A 12,178-nucleotide genomic window follows, 5' to 3' on the forward strand; every position below is an offset into this window, starting at 1 on the left:
ATGAAGTACAATACAATAAAGTGTCAACAAATTCCAGCACTTTCCAATTCTGAGAGTACAGACAAATATCAGACATCACAATATTACACACCAACTATTCAAACCGGAAGAGGCCCCTGCTTGCGAGAGCTTACATTCTAAGAGCTAAAAAAAAAGTTACAAGATGTGTGCCATGCTCCACAGCCACAGATAACACCAGATAATATGTGCATTAAACACCTATGTAATATAGAAAGTCAATATCTTTATTGATAATTTATAAAAATTCGACAAAAGCTTACAAAGTAGTATAATAGCAGTAGCACTACGCTCATGAGAAAAATGGGAACACAGTGGCAACTAAACAAAGACATATATTGTAATTAATTATTACAGTAAACAGTGAGCCACACCAAATTTACATCAATACAGTACATAAAGTAACACTGTGCGTTAATAACGAATACATTTTTTCTATATTACATTGGCATTTTTGCTCATTTTTTGTGTTGGATGTGTGCACTTAGCCTAAGTATCGATACAAACTAAACTCTTTTTTACGGTACGTTCACATGAACAGCATCTGTTGCATATATTATGCTGCTCAAAGTATGCAGCATAATGTGTATGTGTGAACTATTACCGTAGTCAGAAGGTACATGTATTTGATTAAAATCATGAATATTTTCCACTGTGGATAGCAAAAGCTGTATGTTTCTACGTTTCTATTTCACCCTCTACATAGCAATAAGTAAAATTGGTGGAAAATCTGAAAATAATTCACATAACTTACTGCAGATTTAAAAGCAGAGATGCTGCTGGACAAACTTTCTGCAGGCGCTTCATATTTTCTCACACATTTTTATATTTATACACATACAGTTAACAGACAGGTTAGATTCAAACCACAATTTTATACCCTGTTGAAACATTTTTTTTTTTTTTTTTTTACACAGGATACAATGAAAATCTTTTACCACTTGAAGACATGGTGGTTTTGGCCTTCAATGGGCACTGTCAGATACAGAAACTTTTAGCAAAACTTTAGCTTTTCTGACATACCGTATTTATCGGCGTATAACACGCATTTTTTAGTCTAAAATTTTTTGCCTAAATTCTACCTGCGTGTTATACGCCGATAAGCCGCTGCAGTTCAATGATTTAAAGCGGGCGCTTTACATCAATGAACTGCAGCAGCTTTTTCAGGTGCAGAGACCACCACCGCTGCCAGCTTCTCTGCCCCTGCCTGTCCTGGGGTCCCTGTTGTCGCCGCTTATCTCCCCGTTATCGGCACTGCTGCCCCTTCTCTCCCCCCGTCTATCGGTGCCGCTGCCCCTTCTCTCCCCGTGGCTATCGCTGCCCCATTGCCGGTGCCGATAGCCAGGGGGGGAGAAGCGGCGCAGGCAATGGGGCAGCGGCGCCGATAGACAGGGGGAGAGAAGGGGCAGCGGCGCTGATAGCCAGGGGGAGAGAAGCGGCGGCAGCAGGGCTCTAGACCCCAAGAAAGGCAGGGGGAGAGAAGCGGGCAGCGATGGCCTCTCTCCCCCTGCCTTTCCTGGGGGCTTCTGCCGGGTAAGAAACAGTGTATCGGGGTATACACACGCACACACACGCACCCTCATTTTACCAAGGATATTTGGGTAAAAAAAAACTTTCTTCACCCAAATATCCTTGGTAAAATGAGGGTGCGTATTATAGGCCGGTGCGTGGTATACCCCGATAAATACGGTACTTCATAAGAAAATGTTATTTCCTTTTTATAGAAATTATGGCTTATAAAATCATGGCTTTGTCCAAGCTGAAGCACAGACATGGGCAAAGTCCAGTAAGTGAGGGTGGGCTAGGACTCCTCTGTGCTCTCTCCTGTCCGATAGGACTCCTCTGTGCTCTCTCCTGTTTGATATGACAGGAGAGAGCACAGAAGAGTGCTATCAGACAGGAGCACAGAGGAGTGCTATCAGACAGGAGAGAGCACAGAGGAGTGCTATCAGACAGGAGAGAGCACAGAGGAGTGCTATCAGGCAGGAGAGAGCACAGAGGAGTGCTATCAGACAGGAGAGAGCACAGGGGAGTGCTATCAGACAGGAGAGAGCACAGAGGAGTACTATCAGACAGGAGAAGGCACAGAGGAGTACTGTCAGTCAGGAGAGAGCACAGAGGAGAGCAAAGAGGAGTGTTAGCCCACCCTCACTTACTGGAATTTGTCCATGCCTGTGCTTCAACTTGGACAAAGCCGCGATGACTATAAAAAGGAAATTACATTTTCTTATGAATTATATTAGAAAAGTTCAAGTTTTGCCAAGATGTACAACATTGGCTATTTAAGGGCAATTTTCATTATTGTATTTTAGTTTTTCCTCATCTTTTTGGAGACATAATCCACATGATTGCTTGTTTTTTGCAGTGTACAGCAGAAAAAAAGGATTTTCTTATAATAAAATACACACGTGGAGATAGAGAGATATATATATCCATTTATATGGATACACCTTAATAAAATGGGAATGGTTGGTGATATTAACTTCCTGTATGTGGCACATCAGTATATGTTAGGGGGGAAACTTTTCAAGATGGGTGGTAACCATGGCGGCCATTTTGAATCCAACTTTTGTTTTTTTAATAGGAAGAGGGTCATGTGACACATCAAACTTATTGGGAATTTCACAAGAAAAACAATGATGTGCTTGGTTTTAACGTACATTGTGCTCATTGTGTTGGATTGTCAATGGAACCCTCTTCTCCCACTCTTCACACACTGATGGCAACACCGCAGGAGAAATGCTAGCACAGGCTTCCAGTATCCATAGTTTCAGGTGCTGCACATCTCATATCTTCACAGCATAGACAATTGCCTTCAGATGACCCCAAAGATGAAAGTCTAAGGTGGTCAGATCGGGAGACCTTGGGGGCCATTCAACTGGCCCACGATGACCAATCCACTTTCCAGGAAACTGTTCATCTAGGAATGCTCGGACCTGACACCCATAATGTGGTGGTGCACCATCTTGCTGGATACACTCAGGGAACGTGCCAGCTTCAGTGCATAAAGAGGGAAACACATCATCATGTAGCAATTTCGCATATCCAGTGGCCGTGATGTTTCCATTGATGAAGAATGGCCCCACTATCTTTGTACCCCATATACCACACCATACCATCACTTTTTGTGTTCCAACAGTCTTGGAGGGATCTATCCAATGTGGGTTAGTGTAAGAAAAATAACGGTGGTTTTGCTTGTTAACTTCACCATTCACATAAAAGTTTGCCTCATAACTGAACAAAATCTGCGTAAACTGAGGGCCATGTTAAAATTTTTCTTTGAACACATTTTATAAGTGGTCAGAAATTTGGAAATAACTCATGAAAGAATAAAGTTATGTTAAAACCAAGCACATCATTGTTTTTCTTATGAAATTCCCAATAAGTTTGATGTGTCACATGACCCTATTCCTGTTGAAAAAACAAAAGTTGGATTCAAAATGGCCGCCATGGTCACCACCCATCTTGAAAAGTTTCCCCCCCTCACATATACTAATGTGCCACAAACAGGACGTTAATATCACCAACCATTCCCATTTTATTAAGGTGTATCCATATAAATGGCCCACCCTGTATGTAAATATGTGTGTGTGTGTGTGTGTATATATATATTTTCTTTTTTTTAGATATAATTTATCTAACTATGTATATTTTATTCATGGGCGGGGGGGGAGCAAGTTTATTCTTATGCAGTGCCCTTTATGGTAATGCTGACATGCTATCTACATTAGTAGTAAAACATTTAGTAGTAAAACTGTTTTTAATAAAACACCTAGGATTAAAAATGGAGACTGATAGCAGGGTCCCCCATGCTAACCTGACCCGGTCTCTAATGCTTCCTGCCAGATAAAAATTCATGCAGCCATTCAGGAGATCTTTTTGCTAATATGGTATTCTCTTCTTATGTGAATGGAGGCTGGCTGCTGCTGTATGTGCAATGTTTTCTCCCGCGATAATCCCCTCTCTTATCATGGACATGCTGAGAAAGAGGGGGATGAATATTTATAAAGGGGAGGGGTTATTTAGCAAAAAGGAGCAGGGTTATCCCTGAAGCAGGTGAGAGAAAGCATTACAGCAGAAGCTGCCTCCCTTGCACATAAGAAATCACCATTATAAGCAACAAAATGGATTTCTCCTTATTTATTATTATTTTTTGTATCACTTTGCATATGTGGCTTTTTGATGACTTCCTACTTTTCCGGGATAAGATGTGACCAAAAATCAGCAATTTTGGCCTTTGGCAGTGTATTAAAGGATCAATAATGTTATATTCTAATAGTTTGGACAATTTTGCACGTGGAGATTTTAGATATGTTCATTTTTATTCTATATTCGAAAAATGGAAAAAGAATGGTGATTTGAATTTTATTAACGTGGGCATTTAATGATTTAAATTTTTTTTCACGCTTTATGTCCCTCTTTAGGGACTTTTATAAGCAATTAGATCATGATTATTAAATACCTTATATCATGAACAATACAGTGCTTTTGCATAGTATTGATTAGTTACACCGATGCTCTGTTAGGAGTCTGCCTGAGGCAGACTGTATGAGAGGATTGTCGGTTGCCAGGGTAAACGGAAAGACCAGAAAAACAGACAGAAAGTCGACCAGTTTAAAAATGGAAAGAGCAATCCAATTGGATGTTATGGGCAACTGCACCACTCTTGCTCTAGACAGCTTTTGTTTGGACTACACAGTATAAGGATACGTTCACAATGCATGTTTTTGCTGCAGATTTTGCTGCCCATTGGCTTCACTGGGTAGCAAAATCTGCTACAGAAGATCAGATAGAAATAAGCACGTGTAAAACCTACCCTAAGAGTAGGGTCACACACAGTGCATCCTCAGCCAATTGCAGCTGTGGATGCGCCCACCACCAGCAGTCACAGAGCGACTGCAAAGTGAGCTCCCAGCTGCTGGGTAGCTCTGTGTATTCAATCATAGCGGCGGATTTCCCGCCGGCAGTAAGGAGCGGACACACAGAGCTACCCTGCTGCAGTTGGTAACTTCCTCAGCAGTCACTGACTGCTGGCAGCACATGCACAGCATAAAACATGCTGCAGATGTGCTGTGTGTGACCCTACACTTACAGAGACTTTGTTCAGTTCATCTTCGGAACATACACTGTGCAGGACTCAAAAGTGTTTTACATTTCTGGCAATTTTTATTTTTCATTTTTTGAAGCTTGCACCTAAATTTATAATGTGCTAATTACTGTGCATAACGCATCCGAGTATGGTAATGCATGAGGAAAAGCTTAAAGGGGTACTCCGCCCCTGGCATCTTATCCGCTGCTGGGGACCCCGGGGATCGCTGCTGCGGCACCCCGCCATCATTACTGCACAGAGAGAGTTCGCTCTGTGCGTAATGACGGGCGATACAGGGGACGGAGCAGCGTGATGTCATGGCTCCACCCCTCATGACATCACGGCCCGTCCCCTTAATGCAAGTCTATGGCAGGGGGGGGGGGGCGTGACTACCGCCACGCCCCCTCCCATAGACTTGTATTGACGAGGGCGGGGCGTGATGTCACGAGGGGCCGGATGCTCCGGTCCCTGTATTGCCCGTCATTACGTGCAGAGCGATCTCGCTCTGCGCAGTAATGATAGCGGGGTGCTGCAGCAGTGATCCCCGGGGTCCCCGGCGATCTGACATCTTATGCCCTATCCTTTGGATAGGGGATAAGATGTCTAGGGGCGGAGTACCCCTTTAAATGTGCACCAATATCTTAAATACAGAATATCACGCCACGCACAATGCAGTTAGCATATAGACACTTAGCAAACAACTATAGATTAGCGAACTTACAGTAAATTTGATTCGTCACGAACTTCTCGGCTCGGCAGTTGATGACTAATCCTGGGTAAATTAGTTCAGCTTTTAGGTGCTCCCGTGGGCTGGAAAAGGTGGATACATTCCTAGGAAAGAGTCTCCTAGGACTGTATCCACCTTTTCCAGCCCACCGGAGCACCTGAAAGCTGAACTAATTTATGCAGGAAAAGTCATCAACTGCCGAGCCGAGAAGTTCGTGACGAATCAAATTTACTGCAAGTTCGCTCATCTCTACAAACAACAGTAAGTGTGTTTACAAACACCAAAAAGGATGCTGTAAAAAAACAATGCCCTGTAAGGGTCTATTCACACGTACAGTATTCTGCGCAGATTTGATGTGCAGAATTGATGCGCAGGATTTCAAGCTGTGTTCAGGCATTCAGCAGCAGAAAATCCTGCGCATCAAATCTACATGTGTGAATAGACCCTAAAGGAGACCTACATTAAGTGGTTTTATTCATTAAATAAGTGCTGCTAGGCATGCAAAAACATGTATATACACGGGCAGATAAATAAATGTGTCTTACCCACAATAGCACCAACGTTGCTTCCATCTAGAACAAGAAAAACAATTTAGTAAATAATTTTAAAGATTAATATTTTACCTTCTAAGTATCCGTGAACAAAACTAAAAAGTACAAAAGAAAAAACAAAATATTTTTTCTTTTGTACACAAAAAGGCTGTTAAATTATACAAAGTACAAATGCCAAGTTCCACACTAGTAGTCCATACAAATTCCATTGACAGAATTTGCTTTACATAGTTACATAGTTACATAGTTAGTATGGTTGAAAAAAAGACATACGTCCATCAAGTCCAACCAGGGGCTTGAAGGGAAGGATGTAAGGGGATAAAGGGAAGGGATGTAGTTTTATAATTCTGCATAAGCATTAATGTTATTTTGTTCCAGGAATGTATCTAACCCTGTTTTAAAGCTGTTAATTGTTCCTGCTGTGACCAGTTCCTGAGGTAGACCGTTCCATAAATTCACAGTCCTCACGGTAAAGAAGGCCGCCCCTTTAGACTAAACCTTTTCTTCTCCAGACGGAGGGAGTGCCCCCTCGTCCTTTGGGGGGTTTAACCTGGAACAATTTTTCTCCATATTTTTTGTATGGGCCATTTATATACTTATATACGTTTATCATATCCCCCCTTAAACGTCTCTTCTCAAGACTAAACAATTGTAACTCCATTAATCGCTCCTCATAGCTGGAGCTATTTTATAGCATGGAGTGAGGGTTGGGCATGTAACATCTACAAAATGAGGAGTACATACATACATACCAGATGTTTCCCTAGCAGAATCTAAATTGTTATTTTTTTTATTTTACCTCCATTCTCTTTTTCTATGACAGTTTTTGTGTGACCGTTGAACAAAAGATAAAAAAAAAAGCCCACCTATCAAAGCCATATTTATTTAAACTACATTTTACAGGCCGTGCAATCGGTTTGCATATATTTTACAGAGCTCCTGTTCCCATACAGTAAAGACGTGGCTTAAAGGAGTAGTCCGGCGCGCACTTTTTTCATTTTATCCCGTCCGGGCTGCAAAATAAAAGAAAACGCACTTTCTCTTACCTGCCAACGAGCCCCCGAAGCACCGGTACAGGTGTTCGGTCCCCGGGCTGTATTCTTCTTACTTCCTTTTAGCCCGGCACGTCACACGGAGCTTTAGCCCATCACCGGCCACAGCGATGAGATATATTATAATTATATATATATATAAATATATATATATAAATATATATAAAAATATATAAATATATATAAAAATATATAAATATATATAAAAATATATATATATATATAAAAATATATATATATATATAAAAATATATATATATATATAAAAATATATATTATATATTATATATATATATATTATATATATATATATATATATATATATATATATATATATATATATATATATATATATATATATATATATATATATATATATATATATATATATATATATATATATATATATATATATTATATATATATATTTGGAAACCCCTTCTCATTCAGAGTTTTCTTTATTTTCACGACTATGAAAATTGTAGATTCACACTGAAGGCATCAAAACTTTGACTTAACACATGTGGAATTATAGACATAACACAAAAGTGTGAAAATATGTCATATTCTAGGATCTTCAAAGTAGCCACCTTTTACTTTGATTACTGCTTTGCACACTCTTGCCATTCTCTTAATGAGCTTCAAGTGGTGACTTACCTCTTGAAGCTCATCAAGATAATGCCAAGAGTGTGCAAAGCAGTAATCAAAGCAAAAGGTGGCTACTTTGAAGATCCTAGAATATGACATATTTTCAGTTGTTTCACACTTTTTTGTTATGTATATAATTTCACATGTGTTAAGTCATAGTTTTGATGCCTTCAGTGTGAATCTACAATTTTCATAGTCATGAAAATAAAGAAAACTCTGAGAAGGTGTGTCCAAACTTTTGGTCTGTATGTATGTGTGTGTATACAGTGGTCCCTCAACATACGATGGAAACCATCGTATGTTGAGGGATCCGTGCAATGTAAAGTATAGGACAGTGGTCTACAACCTGCGGACCTCCAGATGTTGCAAAACTACAACACCCAGCATGCCTGGACAGCCGTTGGCTGTCCGGGCATGCTGGGTGTTGTAGTTTTGCAACATCTGGAGGTCCGCAGGTTGTAGACCACTGTTAGAGAAAGTTGTACTCACCTGTCCCCGCCGCTCCGGACCGTCACCGCTGCCCAGGATGTCGCCGTCGCCACGTCCCCGATGCTCTGGCAAGGCCTCTGCTTCCCCGGCAACCGCGCTCTCCGTCCCCGCCATCACGTCGCTACGCACGCCGCTCCCATTGGATGACGGGACGGCATGCGCAGCGACGTGATGACGTCGATGGAGAGCGCCGACGATGCAGAGGATCCCGAAGAGGATGCTCCGGAGCCTCGAGGACAGGTGAGTGACCATCACCAGAGCACACGGGGCACCGTAAACGGCTATCCGGCAGCAGCTGAAGCAGTCAGCGCTGCCGGATAGCCTTTTATGCGATGGCCCCGACATAAAAAAGCATCGTATGTTGCTGCTGCCTTCACCATGTGATTGCCTCTGAGAGGCCATCGCATGTTGAAATTATCGTATGTCGGGGCCATCGTAGGTCGAGGGGTCACACTATATATATATATTAATTAATATATATATATATATATATATATATATATATATATATATATATATATATATATATATATATATATATATATATATATATATATATATATATATATACACATACACACACACACACACACACACTCATTTGCATGACTCAATGCTTTTTTTTGCTTGTTCGTCAAAAGTAAAAGAAGACTCTATGGAATAAAACAATATATATATACATTTTTTTTTTTATTCCATAGAGTCTTCTTTTACTTTTGAAGAACAAGCAAAAAAAAGTAAAAAAATAAAAAAAGCCTTGAGTCATGCAAATGAACACATAAGCAGAACATAAAAATCTGAGCGCTACAGGACAAAAGATTAGGATTTTATTCACTCAGATTTTTACCTACAGATATTAAAACCTTAGCTTATCAATTCCTAAAACCCAAAAATGAGGATTTTCGGGGAAGTCAGTCATTTTAAAAGGTTAGATTTAGTAATGTGCATTAATATGGATTTTTTTTTTTTACTTTAAAAGTTTGTTCTATCAGGTCTGTATTTTGTCAATGCAGTTTTTTCAGGAATTGAGCAAATTGATATTGTATGACAGTGGTCAGTTAGCAAGGCAACACAAATACTGAAAATCTAATGTACTTCTAATTATTTTTATGTCTACTTATTATTAGTCTCAAGGATTTTATGCTTCTTAGCCCGTTTAGTAGAGACTGAATTTGGCTTTTATCCAGAGGGATTTATTATTATTTTTTTTTTAAATCAACTGGTGCCAGAAAGTTATAAAGATTTATAAATTACTTCTATGTAAAGCCAGAGTCCGAGCCAAAGGAGGTTTGCTATAGGGATTTGCTCAGGGTAACCGGTGTCTTACTGAAAAGAATACACAATTTCCTCTGAAGCACACAGCAGCTGGTGAGTACTGGAAGGTCTAAGATGTATTTAAATAAGTAATTTACAAGTATAACTTTCTGGCACCAGTTAATTTTAAACATTTTTCTCCGTAGTACTTAGGTTGAAAACCAGATTAAAGGATGTACGTTACTGAACCTTAACATGTTTAGTCAATGTGCATTTTTGGTCTAAGACAAGCACAAATAAAGCATGTTGGCACATTCAAGACAAAAAGGAGACATTTAATTGGGTTAATAGAAAGCAATAAAGAGTTAGGAGCGTAGTCAGCATGCAGCACTTAAGTCTTACTCCTTCACCTAAAGAATAACTAAGCCCATTTTAATAATGTCTTCTCAAATACAAATTGAGTCACTATGGAAAAATATTTTAAATAAAGAAAGAATTTAGCTATTCTTTGGACTATTAACACTGGAGTAGAGATTTACCTCCAGTTTCAGTCTCTTTCTTCTTGGTTGTTGCTGGACTTGAGTTGTTACTCACAGTATTAGTCGTCTTTGTTGTTGCTGGACTCTGAGTAACAATTCCTGATGTCAATAAAGAGGTTAATAATAAGATAGAAGAGATTTAGTGTTCTGCTATCTGCCGCTACGAGCAGACGCGCTGCGATGCGAGTTGCCGTGCGCATGCGCAGCATCCTCATACATCGCAGCAGCTCTCGGCCTAGCTCAGAGAGAGGGGGAGCCACCGCCATGTGTGCACTGCGCATGAGCGTGGCAACTCACACATCGCAGCGTACGAGCATGCACAGTTTGAGGCACAATGTAGGGGTCCGTTGTCTGTGGATCCACAGCATCAAAATACGTTTCGGATCCGGACGTGTAAAGGTACCTCAATATTGTTTTTGTAAATTTTTAACTTTGTTACCCAATTTCATCAAGTTACTCTCCACATGTTTCTAGAAACTATCCAGGGGCCCCTGACAGAGGCCCCTGGATAAAATCTAGGATTACTTGTATGTAATGGCATGTCAGTATAATCACACATCCCCCGATTCCTGTTGTTGGACCTCTATGGAAAGTATGTTCTTTTTGAAAATAAAAAAAAAGGATATTTATCTAGCCCAGTCATCACAGCTCCCATTTTATTAATTTCCAGTTGCCGACTGCTGACCACTTTTGGCTTTGTCTCAGCTAGTGAAATAGGCAGGTCCTGCTGAAAAATGTTATCTTAGAAGCAGAGAGAAGAGAGGAAACAACTTGCTGGAAAGGGAGCTGCAGAGGACCAGAGTTAGTATCCCTTTGACTGACTGACCCCTGAAGGGGCCACAGCACACATAAAACAATTTATTTTTCTCCTGTACAATCTGCTGAGGGTGACAAGAGTGTGGTTGTTCTCAGGCAGCCTATACATGCTGATAGGAATGTGGTGATTGCCACTGTCCTCCTATTGGAATGCAATCACTGCTTTGGTAACTGATGGCCAGAAGGAAGGCGCAATGCTGGTGCTTCCTGCCTCGCTGACGTACACTTAAGGGGGTAGTTGGAGTCAGCGCAGCCAGGCATCGGGCACTAGAGTGGCAGGCTTCCTTTGGTGCCTGAAGCTTAGCTGTGCTCTGACACCCCCCCCCCCCCCCCCCACGCCCCACCCCGTGTGGGCAGCACAGAAGCGAGTACAGACTATAGGTGTATGTTGGTGCAGTGAAATGGCACCTGCCCCCCCTAATAACTACACCACTGGATTGCAGTAACCACACTCCTATCACTCTCAGGCAACATGTAACCTTACACAACTTACTTGTCCCAGAGGCAATGGGGACAGAGATAGAGAAGTTTTTTTTTTGTTTAAGGAAACAAAATGTTTTTTAGAAAAATTTGTAGCTGGGCAATTCCTTCAAGTGTAAATCACAAACCCATAAGCCAGGGATTTCATGCTGGGCAAATTGGCCTAATTTAGTCTCCACAATAAACACGGCTTTGATGATCAGCATAACTTATAATTAAGGCAAGTGTGCTTTACTTCATTGAATTATCAAATTGAGTACTTAGTTATTCTTTTGATTATTACTCATTAGAGTTGAGATTTACCTTCCTTTTCAGTCTCTTTCACCTTTGTTGTTGTTGTTGGACTGCGAGTAGTAGCACCTAATGTCAATAAACAGGGGCAACAAATAGGTAAGCTTCAGCGATTTTACCAGCAGGTGCATGTTACTAGTTATAAATGCAGACAAGCACACACAAAAAGCTGTTAGTTTATGGAGCTGCAGCAATGCGGAGTGGTAAAAAACACACACAAGGGG

The 12,178-nt window shown here is 40.6% G+C and overlaps 2 protein-coding genes across 14 annotated transcripts in view; one reads left to right on the forward strand and one right to left on the reverse strand.

Moving 5' to 3' along the window:
• The window catches only part of LOC130356430 (uncharacterized), a 628,644-nt gene that overhangs the window by 338,123 nt on the left and 278,343 nt on the right, over nt 1-12,178 (forward strand). The window lies entirely within an intron of this gene.
• The window catches only part of LOC130356428 (membrane cofactor protein-like), a 63,528-nt gene that overhangs the window by 12,600 nt on the left and 38,750 nt on the right, over nt 1-12,178 (reverse strand). For 4 of the 13 annotated variants that reach the window (XR_008888878.1, XM_056557969.1, XM_056557966.1 and 1 more), the window contains exons 8-10: nt 11,967-12,023; nt 10,368-10,466; nt 6,380-6,406 (exon numbers count right to left, since the gene is read on the reverse strand). Coding sequence is in view for 12 of the 13 variants with exons in the window: in XM_056557969.1 (XP_056413944.1) it covers nt 6,380-6,406; nt 10,368-10,466; nt 11,967-12,023 (183 nt within the window). In the remaining variant the exon portion in view is untranslated. Of the gene's footprint in view, nt 1-1,975; nt 3,014-6,379; nt 6,407-10,367; nt 10,467-11,966; nt 12,024-12,178 lie in introns of those variants that run through there. The other 9 variants (XM_056557968.1, XM_056557974.1, XM_056557971.1 and 6 more) reach the window with 6 other exon arrangements.

This window comes from Hyla sarda, chromosome 2 (genome assembly GCF_029499605.1).
Source record: "Hyla sarda isolate aHylSar1 chromosome 2, aHylSar1.hap1, whole genome shotgun sequence".
In the NCBI taxonomy this organism is placed as follows: domain Eukaryota; kingdom Metazoa; phylum Chordata; class Amphibia; order Anura; family Hylidae; genus Hyla; species Hyla sarda.